Source organism: Musca vetustissima, unplaced genomic scaffold, assembly GCF_032173495.1.
Source record: "Musca vetustissima isolate MV318-11 ecotype Yass unplaced genomic scaffold, APGP_CSIRO_Mvet_v1 utg51308, whole genome shotgun sequence".
In the NCBI taxonomy this organism is placed as follows: Eukaryota; Metazoa; Arthropoda; class Insecta; order Diptera; family Muscidae; genus Musca; species Musca vetustissima.
Window position 1 is genome coordinate 40,481 of NW_026884307.1, and position 17,702 is coordinate 58,182.

Consider the following 17,702-nt stretch of genomic DNA (forward strand, 5'->3'; position numbering starts at 1 on the left):
TCCTTCCATAAATGGTACCTTTTTATGATCATTTTTAGTCCTCCAATAAAATGTCGTCCGGTCTTTCCTCAGCTGAGGGCAATCATTTAGTATGCTACCGGAAACCTATTTGGTCTTCTATGATAAAAGTTTGCGGTATATTCCTTAGCTCCTTTGTAGACCTTCAGCTCGCCTATTAGGAATAACACCTTCAACCCTTATATGTGAAAGATCTTCAGCTATTTTATGAGAAAAACTGATTTGCTGCTCTTATTTGAAGAAGAGGTAGTCAGCCTTCACTTGTTCTTCTTCATTCTTCATGACTCTTCTACGCAAAGGTGACTTTTGGCACTTCTATGGGGAAGAAGATCTTCAGCTCTTCATTGCAGAAGAAGACCTTCAGAACTACTATGGAGAAGAAGAAGACCAGCTTCTCCTCTAATAGAGGATCAAACCTTTATATAGAACACTAAGAGTGCGCTATATATAAAACAAAAAAATTTCCTTACGGAAGCTCAGAGTTATTTTTATTAATGACTTTAACTCTTCCCATCTACGCCGTGGATGAGCCTTTGAAAAATTATTTATAAGTAATATTTTCCCTTTCTCTTCCTCCCCCTTCTGACTTCTCAGACTTCTCATTCAATGACATCTCCAAACTTTTATCTCCTCTATCGGAAAAAAGACCTTCAGTACTTCTATGAGAAATAAACCCTTTAGCTCTTCTCTGAGAAAGAGGACCTTAAAATCGTCTATAGACAATATGACCTTCAGTTTTTCTTTGAACAACAAGATCTTCCATCATCTTTTCTATGGCGAAAAATGCGTTCAGTTTTTCTATGGGCCAGAAGTTCTCGAATTTTCTGATGTTCCTGCGATATATTAATATCCTGACTTTAGTTGGCTGAGTGTGCCGTATGTAAAAACAAAAAAAACAAAATCCTTTAAAGACTCAGAGAAAAACAAACTGAATTTTCATGAAAGAGCAGAGTTATTATATTGCAAAAGGAGATATCGTAGAAAAGCTGAAGTTTTTCTTTCCATAGAAGTTCTGAAGGTTTATTCTTCATAAAAGAACTTATTTTTACGGAATTTCTTATTCAAGATGAAAGAACCCAACATTTTCCTCCGCTTTCAGGACTGAAGATTTTCTTTACCATAGAAAGGCTGATGTCCTTCCTCTCAATATGTTCTTTCATATTGAAATCCTGAAGCAGAAGGTCTTCTTCCAACACAGAAGAGCTGGAGACCTCCTGTTTCCACATCGAATGGATGAAGGTATTCTTTGCCATAGAAGAGCTGTGGGTATGTTGCGATCATATATGAGCTAAAGGCAATCTATGTGGTGTTAGATCTTCAAATCTTTTATGAGAACCCTAAGCTCGTATATGGATAAGATGACCTTCAGATCTTTGAACAACAAGATCTCTTCTATGGAGAAAAAGACTTGTATGGCGAAAAATGCGTTCAGTTTTTCTTTGGGCCGGAAGTCCTCAGATTTTCAGATTGGGTAGGTCTTCAAATGGAATAAGACATTCAGCTCTATTGGAGAAGAAAACGTTTTTTAACACTTCGATGTGAAAGAAGACCTTCAGGTCAGCTACTAGGAAGAAAACCTTAGGCTCTTCTACGACAAAGAAAATATGAAGCTCTTCTGTAATGAAGATTAAGAAAATCTTCAGCTCTTCTATGAAGAAAGACCTTCAACTCTTCTATGTCGAATTAGACCTTCAGATCTTCTATGTTGGACCTTCAGCTCAAATATGGACAACATGAACTTAAGCTCTTTTTTAAACAGTAGAACCTATACATTAATTTTCTGACTCAGACTGGCAGAGGAGGTCAGATGTAAAAAAAAGAAATCCTTTAAAGGCTCAGAGAAGAGCAAACTGAATTTTCATGGAGGAGCAAAGAATTGTATTAAATAACAAAAGGAGATATCATAGAAAAGCTGCAGGTTTTCTTCCCATTGAAGTTCTGAAGGTCTTTTATGAAGAAATTTCTACGGAATTTCTTCTTCCAAATGAAAAAGCCTAAATATTTCCTACGCCTGTAGGATTGAAGATTTTCTTCCCCATAGAAATGCTGATGTCTTTTCTTGAAATATCTTCTTTCATATAGAAATCCTGAAGCAGAAGGTCTTCATCCCTTCGATGTAGAAAAATAAGGTCTTCCACATCGAATGGCTGAAGGTATTCTTTGCCATAGAAAAGCTGTGGGTATTTTGGCTCATAGAAAAGCTGAATGTTCAGCTCGTCTATGGACAAGATGGAAATTAATACCTTCAGCTTTTCTATGTCAAAAAAAGGCGTCCTGCTTTTCTATTGGGTAGGAATCCTCAGATTTTCTTTGGGAATAGAGAAAACTTTAAAAACTATTCCAATAGAGAAGAAGAGCTGACTGTATATGAGGCTCTTCTGTGATGAAGAGGGCCAGGGTATTCTATGGAGAAGAAGGCCTTCACCTATGGGAAAAAATTCCACCTCCCGTTCTATTTTTTTCTTATCTGAAAGTAAATACCAAATTTTAAGACACTCTCACACCATATTCAGTATTTCATTTTAACTAAACATTCCACTGACCCTGAATTTTTGAAGATTTGTCAATTGTGAAGTTGTTGAGGAATTTCGTAGAATTAACAATTTGTCATGCAAACATCGCACAGTTCGTGTTAGATTGACTAAATGGAAGATTTAAGATTACAATCAGACCTATCATCCCGATGTTGTTGAAAACCAGCAATATTGACAACAACAATTTACATGTGAATGTTTACAACAACAAATGCGGAAACTGATTAGTAAACACACACGCACCACACTTTCTTGTCAGATAACAGGTAGACATTACGCCAATCAGACAAACAGCTTGCCTGTTTGTCTGACGAATTTACTCATTCATTAACTTCGATGATAGCAGCAGAGGCAGCGACAAGCTCAAGTTTGGCAATACCCTAACCATAAAAATGTTAAAAATACTTTTAATGCCAGGGCGCATGCATACGATTTGAGTTTTTTATTTGGCATCCATGAAAAGAAATTTACACCCAAAATGCCGTTGGTTGGCTGACTGACTGTTTGGCCCATAACTTGGCTTAGATTATGTAAGCCTTCTTCTCTGAAATTTAAATGTAAAATATTAAAAACGTATTGGCTGACTGCTTCTTCTTCTTCTTTTGCCTTCTTCTCTTCTTCTTTTTCAATAATTTGTTTACTTTGTTGTGTGTTTTGGCTGGGGGATTTCACACCCCGAACTCAGCCATTAAAATAGCATTGATAGTGATTATTAGGGTGGGTCTGATGGTGACAAATTTCATACCAAACCACATAAACTGTTACTGTTGGCTGAAAAGATGCTGCGAATTTTATAAGACAATTTTTGTGGACCTGACCCCACATTTGTTCACAGATTTTAGTTTTAAAATAGCACTTTTGGCACACCCATTTGGTTAACCAAATGCAGAGATGAAAAAAATGTTGACCATAACCAAAAAACAGGCATTAAAACGGTACAGCGGAATTGTTGGTTGTTTTGTTTACGTGTCTTGCTTGTTTTTATTAATTTTGTTTTTAATATATATTCGACATGTCTTCGAGTTTCATTTCAACTGACAATCAATAGCAGAGATAATGTGTAACAGAATAACATTCTTGGGGGATTTTTTCTAAAAGGGGAACCTCCTGAAAGGCAGGCAATAAAATGGAGTGACAACAATCCAAGAGAAGACTTTGACAAAAATGTACTAGGACATTGAAAAATTCCGCAATTTGAGGTTGCCTTTTTAATTAATTTTTTTTTATTTTTTCTCTGTCACTCCACTTCCATTGCACCCTTTTTCCATTTCTTATCTGGAAAAAATCCCCCTTATTCTCCACATAACTTCTTAATATATCGTAAGAGAATTATTGTGTTTGTGTTCTACTTTCAAGGTTATGCCTAAAAACCACAACATGACGACATGCATGGATTCCGCAAGCAATGAAGATGTAAACAAACCGAACACAATCCTACCAGCCTACATATCAGATTGTGTGCCTACCTACGCATTAAAGCCACACACAAAAAACTTCTCCGCAAGTTTAGGCCTTTAATGTATGCAGCATGACCTTGCACAAAACAGAATTTTGCAGACGATTTTTAACTTCCTGATTTTACAACGTTATTTTCGTTTTGTTTGTTTTTTGTTCTTCTTCTTTTGCAGCGATGTTCCTTGTGATAAATTAATGTTCAGACTCAGGTTGGCAGAGAAGGCCAACAATCAAAATCCTTTAAAGACTCCGAGAAGAACAAACTGAACTTTCATGTAGGATCAAGGAGTTGTATTAAATAACAAAGGGGATGTCGCTGAAGAGCTGAGGAGCATAGAAGCTCTGAAGCTCTTATGCTTCATAAAAGACCTAAAAGTCTTACTTATAGGAAGTTTCTCCTTCCAGATAGAAGATCCGAAAAACTTCCTCCGCCTGCATGACTGAAGATTTTTTCGCCATAGAAAGGCTGCTGACCTTCCTCACTATAGCAGAGTTCAATATCTTATATCTTCTTTCACATTAAAATCCTGAAGCCGAATCTCTTTTTCCACCACAGAAGAGCTGAAAACCTTTTTTTTCTACAGCGAAGGGCTGACTATTTCCTTACACCAAAGAAGAGCGAACTTCCTACACCTGCAGGACTGAAGATTTTCTTCCCAATAGAAAGGCTGCTGACCTTCCACACTATAGTAGAGTTCAATATATTCTTTCATATTGAAATCCTGAAGCAGAAGGTCCTCTTCCATCACAGAAGAGCTGAAGTTCTTATTTTTTCGCATCGAAGAAGATCTTCTTTAACCAAAGAAGATCGGAAGGTTATCTTCTCCATAAAAGGACTTAAGATCTTCTTCGCCACTGAAGAGCTGAAGTTCTTCCTCATAGATGAGCCGAAGGTTTTCTTCCCTTGGAATTCTTCTCCAAAGAGAACCGAAGGTAGTTTCCCATATATTTATCCGTAGAAGAGCTGAAGATATTCTTGCCCAAAGAAGAACTGAAGGTCTTCTTCCCCTTAGAAGTGCTGAAGATAGGTCGTCATAATAGAATATCTCCAGTTTTTCTCCGCCATTAAAAAAGACCATATCATAGAAGAGAAGAAAGTCTTCTTTCGCTCAGAAAATCGGAAGGACTTATTTCCCATAGAAGAAATTCTTCATATAAGATCTTCATAGCTAAAGACCTTCTTTTCCATAATAGAGCTGAAGGTCTTCTTCGCCCTGAGGAGCTAAAGGTGTTTTCTCCAAAGTGAAGGTCTTTCTCATAGAAGAGCTGAAGGTTTTTCTCATAGAAGAACTGGTGTTCTTCTTCATAGAAGAACTGATGTTCTTCTTCATAGAGCAGATGGGTAATTTTGCCTACAAAAAAGCTGAAGGTCTTCTCCGCCATAGAAGAACAGAAGGGTTTCTTCGCCATAGAAGAACTGAAGGTCCTGTTCGCCATAGAAGAGCTAAAGATTGTCTTATGGGAATTAGACTGCATTATAAAGTACCCGAAGGACGCCACATAGAAGGACAGAAGGTCATAGCTTAGAATACGTCGTCTTATGGAAAGTTTTCTTTAAATGACCATAAGGTCGCCTTATAGAGGGTCAGAAGGTTAGAAGTTAAAGAAGATTATAAGGTCGTCTCATAGAAGACCAGAAAGTCGTATTTAAAGGACTAGAAGGACGTATTACAGAAGACCAGAAAGTCGTATTTAAAGGACTAGAAGGTCGTATTACAGAAGACCAGAAGGTCGTCTTATATAGGACAACAAACTCCTTCGAATAGTTCTTTTAACAGAATCCAATAGAGGATATCTTATATACCATCGAATATATATTCTTAGAGAAGACCAAATGGGTCGTATAAAATATTTTCCCTTGGAAGATCGAAAAGGTCGAATTGGTCTGCTTATAGAAGACCGAATAGGCCAAATACTGAAAAAGTCTTTTTATAGAAGTCCGAATAGGTCTTTTTATAGAAGGCCGAATAGGTCTTCCTATAGAAGGTCTAATAGGACTTTTTACAGAAGGTCGTTCAAGAGTTCTTATAGAAGGCCAAATATGTCTTGCATAGAAGGCCGAATAGGACCTCCTATAGAAGGCCGTATAGGACTTCCTATAAAAGACGAAATAGGTCTTCATATATAATGCGGTCTTCCTATAGAAGATCGAATAGGTCTTCATATAGAAGGCCGAATAGGTCTTCCTAAAGAAGACCAAATAGGACTTCATATAGAAGGTCCAGTAGGACTTTTTATAGATGGTCGTTCAAGATTTATTATAGAAGGCGGAATATGTCTTCTTGAAGAAGTTCGGATAAGTATTCTTATAGAAGGCCGAATAGGTCTTCCTATAGAAGACCGAAGAAGGCCTAATAGAAGACCGAATACGTCTTCTTATAGCGAACTAAATTCGTCTTCTGATAAAAAACCGAATACGATTTCTTATAAAAGGCCGAATAGAGCTTCTTATAAAAGCCCGTATAGAACATTTTAAAGAAAGCCGTGTAGGGCTGCTTATAAAAAGACGAAGAGGTCTCTTCTTATTAAAAGCCGAACTCGTCGTTTTATAGGACATCAAATAGGTCTGCTTATAGAAGACCGAATAGGTCTGCTTTCTGTAGGAGTACGAATACGTCGTTCTATAGGAGGACGAATAAGGCTTCCTGCAAGATCAAATAGGCCTTCTTATAGACGGCCAAATAGGTATTCTTAAAGATGACAAAATATTCCTAAAAAACTTGATTCGAGACCAAATAGGCCTACTTATAGAAGACAAATTAATCGATTTATAGCAGACAGGATATATATCATTATGTATGTATTTTTAGATAGGACCTATTCAGTCTTCGTACAGATGACCAGAATATCTTCGGCTATAACCGGGTACCCGTACCCTAACTTCCGGTTAAAATAACCGTTTTTACTAAACTAGACCTTCTTATAGAATATATTTCTCTCTATATAGGAAGTTCTTTCATTTTACTTCCGACTTCACATATCACCAGTATACATAAATGATATATTGCATTTTCCGCAATATAATGACACGCATTGCCACTTCACATCTTCATAATAAAATTTAATTTTAATTATACACTTACTATAACTTTTAACACATATACATATATACAAACTTACCTGACTCATAACTATTGTGACATCATCCGATTTTAGACGAGCAACCATAATTGAAGCCACAGCCAGAATATAATCGCCGGCCATTGTAACCTGGTGGTGTTCAAGAATAACAAGAAGAAGAATACAATATTCAGAAATTAATTTAGACGGAAATTGAAATACAACTACAACTGCAATAAAATAACTGTAACGAATTGAACTACAATAATTGTAATGATAATAATAATAATAAAAAGAATTAAATTATCGTCACTTCCATCGGCCAGAAAAAAACACGAACAACAAAAAGGCCATTCATGTTAATCACCAGCAGTTTATCACAGCTATTAATGTGGCCCATAAACATTTATTGTTTTTTTTTCTCATACAATTCTTTTATCTTGATATTAAAAATTAAAAAAAAGAAACACACAAGAAAATTACACGTGAGCTATGAAACATGAATACAGAAAGGTGTTTATTATTTTGTAAGTGTTCGCTGGTAAAGTTTTGAGGTAAAAAAAATGAAAAAAATGAAAAAAAAAATAAAAACTTTACTTTAGGCTTTAGTTTTAAGTTGAAGGTTCTTTTTTGGAGAGATAACAATGCAAATTTTGATATCGCTATGCCATTTAAACTGGTAAATAGTGCAGCATATATATTGTTTTAATTATTATCTGTCATAAGTAAAAAAAAATATACAGAGATATAATTTTTCGTATGGGCCATAAAACTTGTGTTAAATTACAGAATTTAAACGTAATGGCATAATTTAAGATTTTTAACAACCACATCTGATTGGTTTTTAAATTTTGTTAAATACATGAAGGTGAAATCTGAAATAAAATAAATCTTAAAGATGATATCCGCTACATTAACGACACTCGAGCTTATTATTGCATATAATTAATGACGAAATGTATACGTCACAGCGGCATGTAAATTCAATAATAAACGTAATTTTTAAGATCATATCCACAGTAATGAAGGTCAATTTTTGAATAAATTCGATTTTTAAGATCATACATACTAGAGAATTCATTCTATCTAGTGTATACGACCCAGCGGAGTACTATTGCGTATAAATAATGACAACATTAGTACGCCACAGTGGCATATGAAGAATATAAAAAACTTTTTATGATTTTTAAATTTTTTAATGCTTTAATTTTAGTCAATTCTGTAATAAATTTAAGTGTAAGGATAATATGCACTATAGAATTCTTTCCATTGAGTGGATACGACATATCGGTCAACTACTACGTGTAATTAATGACAATACTTATACGCCATAAAAAGTCGCTCAAAAAGAAATACGATATAAATTGGGATATCGAAGGAAATAAAATCACAAGCGAGAAATTAAAGTTTTTTCCAAAACAGATTTGGCAACTGGGTGGCGTAGGGGATGGTAGATACCAAGCAACGACTCTGATTGGCTTTAACATGGCGAAGCTGAGGCTTATCTTGGTCCTTCTTTCATCTCACAAGAAATCAAATCGATCATGTTGTGATAGACGGAAGGCATTCATCGTGTTCGGACCACTACCTTGTAGCAGCCAAGGTTCGCACTTGCCTTAATGCAGCAGCAAAGATGCGATCTAACACAACACGGAAACTCGACGTCGAAAAGCTGCAAACACAACATGTAGCCTAGGCCTACTCCCTCATCTTATTATATATATTATATACATATATATATATATATATGACAACCCTTGCAGGTTGTCATAGTAGCAACGCACAATGCAAGAGAGAATTATAGAGACAAAAGGAGAGAGAAGAAACGCATTTTCAAAAGAAAGAACAAGAAAAACATGAGCGTGAGCAAATGGAGATGTTCAGAAGTCAGAATTAAGTCCGAAAATTTGACCAACGACTAAAACACCAAACCGAAGGCTTTGGCGCAGGCACATCCTCCTGTAGAGATGAAGATGGAAACCTGGTGACAGATACCGATAGCGTATGAGGATCTGGAAGAAGCATTTTGCGGAGCTTCTGGTATTAAATAGTGGCGGTGAAGAGGATACCCCAGAACCAATAATAGATGACGGTATAGAGTGTATACTACCTAGCCAAGATGAGGTCAGAATAGCAACCAATCGGCTGAAGATAATAAAGCAGCAGGTGCCAATGGGCTACAAGCCGAACTATTAAAGACTGGTGGTAAGATGCTGGTAAGGAGCATGCACCAGCTGATTACTACAATTTGGCAAGAGAAATGCATGGCCAATGATTGGAACCTCAGCATGCACAAAAAAGGAGACAAGACAATATGTGCCAACAGATTTTCACCAAATCCTGGGAAAAACCCACGAAAACCACATCGACACATTCCACATATTCGTCGACTAGAAAGCCGCATTCGACAGCCCAATCCGCTCAGATGTGTTTAAAGGCATGTCTGCGTTTGGCATTCCTGCAAAATTAGTAGGGCTATGCAGGATAACTTTAACGGGCACAAGATCAGTTAAAGCCGAAAAGGACCTTTCAGATCCCTTCGAACGAGGATTCAGACAAGGTGACGGTTTGTCTTATGACCTTTTTAACATTCTGCATCCTGCTTTGCCGAGAGGCAAAGGTGAATAGAAATGACACTCTGTACACCAAACAGCATGACATCGACATAATGGGTCGAACATTGCGAGCGGTAACAGACACCTTTTAACTAATTGAGGAGTCAGCCAAAGTGGGTCAGGCAGTAAATGGCAAGAAGACCAAGCTGATGGTATCAAGGTGCAAGACGTTCAGTAGACTCGGATCAACTGTGGAACTTGAAAACTACAGGTTCGAGATAGTGAATGATTTTATATACCTTGGTACCGCCATAAACAAAACTAAAAACATCAGCTTTGGTCTGAGAAAGCAATTCAAGAACAAGACCACCTCTCACCAGACCAAACACACACTCTGTAAGACCCTGACACTACCCGTGCTGTTGTATGAATCTGAAGCATGGGTAATTGCGCAAGCAGATGGGGCAGCTCTTGGAGTATTTGAGAGAAAAATCATCCGAAAGATATATGGGCCGATCTGCGTCGAGGGTGAATATCGCCGTAGAATGAAGCATGAGTTGTACCATCTTTTCTCGGACATCGACATAGTCTGACATATCGCCAGATAAGTAAGTTAGTAAGTGGCCCCAAAAGTTTGTAACGTCACGAAATATTAGTCCTCGACCCACCTTTTAGTAAACCGATCGTCATATCTCGATTAACTGAGTCGATCTAAGAATGTGTTTCCGTATGTGTATTTAGAGAATGAAATGGGCCAAAAACATTATTTTTGTCTGTTTTTTGTTCGCTACAGAGGCAAAAATTATGATCCGAACAACAAGAAATTTTACATGGGTAAGGGGATTTAGTCAAAAAATAAGCCTTACTGTTTTGATAAAGATCGAACAATATTTATTGTGTAAAATGTATTGTGTAAAAAATGGCAACATTTTCAATCTATGGCGTATATAATCACTCCTGTAGAACATAGATCCGAGATGTTGATAGTATATCGAAGAGGAGTGTTTGATCTTTAATTGCATAGCAATTATATATGTATGTACTCCGGTGTCTACGTATTCTAATATTACTTAGTATTCCATTACCATACTGTAGGGCGGAAACGCAGCGCTGATGGATAGGGAATTTTTCATGATGTTCCGGTTATGGTCAAGGATGACGCCTATAATTTTCTATGATGATAGGACGATATTTCTGGTATGATACCGAAAAGAAAACCAGAAAAAAAATGTGTTTTTTTCTGAAAAAATGTGTTTTTTCTGAAAAAATGTGTTTTTTCTGAAAAAATGCGTTTTTTCTGAAAAAATGTGTTTTTTCTGGTTTTCTAGTGGCTCTAGACGCTACAATTTTAAACTTTCCAAAGGAAAGCGATCCGACAAACTAATTGGAATGCGTGTTTTCGTAATGATCAGTCAGTAATTGGTGGGTATAATGAACCAAGACTTCTGTGTGAAAAATAAAAAATGCGTCATATGGCGTAAAGGTTCACTTCGGAAAAATATAATCCAAAACAGTTGTCAATGCAAGAAACCTGACCTCTAATCGACCATTAGGGAACAAATATCGAAAAATATTGTCCAAGCTCGAAAAATAGCGCGCAGAAAATTAGAATTTAGTGGTAGTTGTGTTGGGCATAATATGGTCGGCCCGTCCCACTATACTGATCCGGGCTTTGATCTATATATTCCTCTATACATTTTATATGTGAAATATGTAATTTATTGAAAACAAACCAACGTGTTCGACTGTATAAATTTAAACTAATAAATTTCGAATATATTTTAGATTGCATAGAACTGTCGGAGTCATCTAAAATATTTCCCATAATTAGATCTCATTATGCCCAAACGTGAGCCTATGTATACAATTGGCCAGCAACTCTGTTACCTTCTGAGAAACCCAATTACAGAAATTTTGATTAGAAATTAAAATTCCAAATCTCTGAAACAGAGCGGAAACTTTTTATGAGACCTGTTTCGCAAGATTTACAGTAAATTAAAAAAGCATTTTTTAATAAGTCGCAAACTTGGGAGGATTTAAAAACATATTTCTAGAAGGCTTTAACACAATTTTGGAAGTCTTAATTAAAAAATAAAAATTGGAGGCAAACCATTGCGTGGTTGTTTCTTTACTGATGTATAGATATTCTAAATAATATGTTTTTAAGGGCTATTACAGGCGCAATTTTTTAAGGATTGAAAACGCAAATTTTAAAAATATTTTGTTCAAATATAATTTTAAAATACTGTATTTTGAAAAGTATATTTTGATGAAATGCTGTTATGACCTTCAGCATACATACATATGAGAGCCACACATAAATAGGAATAATAACAATGTCTGTGCACAATTTCAAAGTTTTGTCCAATTTTACTCTAATTATGAATATATACCCTTCTTATTATAGTTCCATACCCTCTAAACAAAAATCATTTTAATATTACTCACCTTTTTATGATTCCATAAAACATTAACACTGGGTTTGCCGCGACGAAAATCAGACTGATCGATAACATCATCGTGTACCAAACTGGCTGAATGCACCATTTCAGAGAACATGGCAATTTGTCGTTGTTTATCCAATAATTCCCTGTAAATACGGAGAAGAAGGCATATAAAAATTTAACGATTAAAAATAAATCAAAAAGCAACAGCAAATAAAATTAACAGTAAAAGCATTGCAAATATGTACTTGCAGCACAATGAAGCAACAACAAGAAATGAAATAATTCAGTGGAATAAAATTGGGTTAATATGGACATCTTTTGTATGACTGACCGATTGTGTGTGTACCAATAATAATAATTGTAGCAACTAATTATCAATACAAATGGGTAATGGCGGGCAGATTTGCTGGAAGGAGGAGGAGGTGAATTTTTTCCCCGTCTCATTGTGAAACAATAACTGCAATTGTTCCAAGTGATTTATGCGAATAAATGTTAAAAATCACCAAATAACAAGCAATTCAGTTAAGTGAGACAGCCGTGCAGATTCAGATTGCCGTTCATCAGTTACAGTGGGATATTTTTAAATGGCAAAAAAAAAAAAAAAATAATTATAAAATTTAGTTATTTTTTAATTAATAAAAATTATTTTAGCCAATTTCTTGAGCCAATTAAAATAATTATTAAAAAGTTGCATAAATGGTAACATAAATTAAATTTTTTTGAGATAATCTCAAATGGTGTGCAGTTGCAGCCAGATGAAATTCCGTCATCCAACCAAAATCCTATCCTCATAAAATATCTCACACACACACACACAAACGAAACCAACCCCACTGTCTGTGAATATTCCAAAATCAATATCGTAAAGCAAAAAACTATATGTGTACTCAATACGATAATGTCACGTCATTATCGTGAACATAAAATCAGTAAAACCAGCAGCAGCATTGGTAGCCACGGTAGCTGCATCACGTATATGCGTTTTCATTTCTCAATTACTTTTTGCCAAAAAAAAAACTACACAATTCAGAAACAAATATCAAAACGCATAAAAAAGTGGCAATAATAAAAATTCAAGGAAATTTTGAATATGAATTTTCAAAAATTGAAAAAAAAATTACAACAACTTACCTTGATTCTTTGTTCAAATGATAATTTATGGCTTTGGACATGAGCATTGTAATCATTGGTCGCAAGGCCTTACCCTGACCATCAATGTAGTAATTGGCAATGGTGTCCAGTTCCATTTGAGTTGTGCCTTGGGAAAGTAGCTGGAAGAAGAAGAAAACAAAAAACAAAATTAAAAAAAAAAATATTTTTAGGATCCTTTTCAAGGACCACAACCAGGCGTGGATTTTTTCAAGGACCACAACAAGGCGTGAATTTTTTAAAGAATATTTTTTTCAAGGACCACAACAGGGCGTGGATTTTTTAAAGAATCTTTTTTTCAAGGACCACAACAAGGCGTGGATTTTTTAAAGAATATTTTTCAAGGGCCACAACAAGGCGTGGATTCTTTTAAAGAATATTTTTTCAAGGACCACAACAAGGCGTGGATTTTTTTAAAGAATATTTTTTCAAGGACCACAACAAGTCGTGGATTTTTTTAAAGAATATTTTTCAAGGGCCACAACAAGGCGCGGATTCTTTTAAAGAATATTTTTTCAAGGACCACAACAAGGCGTGGATTTTTTTAAAGAATATTTTTTTCAAGGACCACAACAAGCGAAGAATAGTTTTCAAGGACTACTGCAAGCCTCGGATTTTTTAAACAATATTTTTTCAAGGACTACTACAAGGCGTGGATTTTTTAAAAAATTATATTTTCAAGGACTACTACAAAAAAAATTGCTTGAGGCGTCGGGTTAGTTGCCCACTCTCGGAAAACCCAACCTACTATGAAAAAGCAAAGAAAAAGAAAACCAAACCCCCCTAATGTTGACGACCCCCGCAAATGTATAAAGGACCACGATCTGCGAATATGCATTTGGAATGAGCACACGTTGTACAGAACAGCCGCAGTGGTCGCTTTGGCGGATTTACTCAAGAAGTACAAAGCCGATTTTATTTTCTTATAGGAAATGCGATGGAAAGGGACTGGCATAAGTAAATCAGACGATTACCCCCTCTATTATAGCTGCCATGAAAAGAGACATGAATTTGGCTGCGGATTTATGGTTAACAGGAAAATAAAAGACCTCGTCTCCAAATTCACTCCAGTAGATGAACGAATTGCTATAATCCGTGTAATAGCGAAGTTCTTCTACATACGTCTCATTTGCGCCCATGATCCGACCGAAGATAAAGATGAACAGACCAAAGACATATTTTACGAGCGCCTAGAAACAGCATATGATCGTTGCCCTGGCCATGACATTAAAATTCTGCTAAAAGGAGATTTAAATGCAAAAATCGGAAGAGAAAATATCTTTGGTCCCGCCGTCGGAAAATTCAGCCTCCACGAAGAAACATCGGACAACGGCATGAGGTTGATTGACTTCGCGGCAGCAAAAACCATGTTGGTTAGCAGCGCCACATTCAAGCATCTCGATATACACGAGGCCACGATATGTGCCAACTATAGAGGAATAAGTCTCCTTCCCATCGAATATAAAGTGCTATCCAGCGTACTGTGTGCACGACTGAATACACTTTTGTGGCTTCAAACCTGGCAACCATTGACCAGATCATCACTCTGCACCAAATCCTGGAAACACATCGACACATTCCACCTATTCGTCGACTATAAAGCCGCATTCGACAGCCCTATCCGTTCAGAGGTGTATAAAGCCATGGATGCGTATTGCATTTCTGCAAAATTTATTCGGCTATGCAGGATAACTTTAACAGGCACAAGATCAGCAGTTAAAGTCGAAAAGGACCTATCGGAGCCCTTTAATACCGAACGAGGATTCAGACAAGGTAACAGTTTGTCGTGTGACCTTTTTAACATCCTGCTGGAAAAGGTCATACGAGAGGCAAAAGTGAATGCAATGGCACTCGGTACACCAAACAACACATGTTACTCGCCTATGCCGATAACATCGATATAATGGGTCGAACATTGCGAGCGGTAACAGCCACCTTTGAACAAATTGAGAAGGAGTCTGCCAGACCCACAGTAAACGGCGAGAAGACCAAGCTGATGGTATCAACGCGCAAGACGTCCAGTAGACTCGGACCAACTGTGGAACTTGAGAACTATAGCTTCGAGGTAGTCAAAGATTTTATATACCTTGGTACCGCCATAATTAAAACGAATGATATCAGTTTTGAAATTCGAAGAAGGATAGTGATGGCCAACCGATGCTTCTATGGTCTGAGCAAACAACTCAAAAGCAAGGCCACCTCCCGCCAGACCAAACTCACACTTTACAAGACGCTGATACTACCCGTGCTGTTATATGGATCTGAAGCATAGGTATTTACGCAAGCAGATGAGGCAGCTCTTGGGTGCTTGAGAGAAAAATTCTCCGAAAGATCTATGGCCCGATCTGCGTTGACGGTGTATATCTCCGTCGAATGAACCATGAGTTGTACCAGCTATTCTCGGACATCGACACTGCTAGTGAGAATCATGTCATGTTGTGAGAATGGATGAAGATGCCCCAGCTCAGAAGGCATATAAAAGCGAACCAGCTGATGGTTCACGCAGAAGGAGAAGGCCACGAATACGATGGAAAGATCAAGTCGAAGACAACATTGCCGAAAATGGTATTTCAAATTGGAAAAACGGCGCCAAAGACACACGTGCCTATAAATCTTTTCTAAGCTTGGCTTATGGAACGAAAGTTCTGTCACAAGCCAGCTAAGTAAGTAATTAGTACTACATGGCATGGATTTTTTAAAGAATATATAAGGCGTGCGAGGACTATATAAGGCGTGCATTTTTTTAAAAATATAATTTTCTACTTACATCTCTAATATCTTCATAGAAATATTTCAGCTCATCGTCCATAATAATATAAGGATCTATTTGGATTTCACGTACGGGTCCAGCCGGCTGTTGGGTATGGACGGAGCTGTAACGACGGCAATTTGTTTTGCCATTTGTGCATTTGGCCTTGCTGTGTGTTGTTGCTGTTGTACTGGACGATGTTTTGTTGGAATTCAACTGCAATGAAAAGAAACAAAAAAATAGACAATATTAACATACATTTTCAATAATTACAACAACAATGTACAAAATAACATATTCTGTAATTAGTTTTTAATAACTTCAACATTTTTTATGTTTAAAAAAATTTAATGATATTTTTTAAAAAATATATTTTTTAGAGGTAGACAACCGCCATCTGTTGAAGGAGATAACAATGAGGCATGAAATGAAACTTGAAAAAGCGTATTTAAACTGAAACTAATTACAACATCATTTATTCTTTGTGTAATCTATGGATAAGAAGGCGAAGAAGAGGAGAAGGAAGAAGCAGACAATAACCAACAAATAACAAGAAATACCAAACATATTCCTCTATGGGGACTTAAAACTTAAAATAATTTTCTATCGTTTAAATACCACTTAACAACTTTACAATTGTTGCAATTATATCGCGGCTTAGTTGGGTCGTAGACTTTTTTTTGGTTACAGAGGAGTGGAGTGGAGTAGAGAGATGTCAGATGGGGGCCACACACACTCTACAAATGTTTCTGTGTTTTTTTCGAGTAGTTAACATTTCAATCATTGTCTTGGATCTTTGTCAGTTTTGGAACACCTTTGCGTGTCGCATGTGTCGGTATCGTGTGGTTATAAATGACTATTTTTTTCCATCTTTCGAATAATGTTTCCAATTGTCAGAAACACACATACGAGCACACACCGTATTCTCTGTCTAGCCGACAATCTTCAAACAACATTGACGCGTGTCGGGTCTGACAACATTCAGGTGGCATTAAAAGGTGGTTACACACCGATCGAGTCGCAGACACATAAAACTAAACACAAGCAATTGCCACAAATTACCAAATTATAGTTTTGGCTTTAAATGTGTAAATTAACAATGAGGCAAATGGTTGTACGGGAAGGTTGGATGGTAATTCCATTAAATTTATTTATCTTTTAAATTCATAATTTAATTATATTTTTCAAATATATTTAAAATGGTTTTTGTTTTTTTTTAGTTCTAAATAATTGCACCTAAAAATATGCTTTAAAATCCAATGCTGAATAATTGCCCCTCAATATATGCTTAAAATCCGATTCTAAGTTATTTCCCCTAAAAATGTGCTTTAAAAATTCAAACCTAAGTAATTGTCCCTAAAAATATGCTTTAAAAATCCAATCCTAATTAATTGCCCCTAAAAATATTCTTATAAAAATCTTCTTAAAAAATCCAAAATCTATTATTTAAACCAGTGAGCGGAGCAGTATAGTCGGACGGGGCCGACCATACGATACCCTACACAACTACCACGGAACTCTAACTTTCTACATATGTTTATTTCGAGTCTGGGCTATATTTCGTGATATTTGCTCCCTCTAGCCTGATTAGAGGTCAACAGCACCTCTTCCTTACACTGACATATTCAGTACAGCCCTTCTAATTAATTGCCCAGATTCTCTTCACCGTGTTTGTGTTGTTGTTGTTGTAACAGGTTGGCTGTTGACGAAAGTTCTTTCCTGTGGAAAAAAAAAC

At 36.4% G+C, this 17,702-nt stretch overlaps 1 protein-coding gene across 1 annotated transcript in view; it reads right to left on the reverse strand.

Annotated features, from left to right (window-relative positions):
- The window catches only part of LOC133331291 (all trans-polyprenyl-diphosphate synthase PDSS1-like), a 33,743-nt gene extending 17,593 nt beyond the window's left edge, over positions 1–16,150 (reverse strand). The window contains exons 1-4 of the mRNA XM_061539690.1: positions 15,986–16,150; positions 13,201–13,340; positions 12,071–12,212; positions 7,128–7,217 (exon numbers count right to left, since the gene is read on the reverse strand). Of these exons, the coding sequence (XP_061395674.1) occupies positions 7,128–7,217; positions 12,071–12,212; positions 13,201–13,340; positions 15,986–16,027 (414 nt within the window). The 5' untranslated portion in view covers positions 16,028–16,150. The remainder of the gene's footprint in view (positions 1–7,127; positions 7,218–12,070; positions 12,213–13,200; positions 13,341–15,985) is intronic.
- Between the last annotated feature and the right edge of the window lie 1,552 nt (positions 16,151–17,702).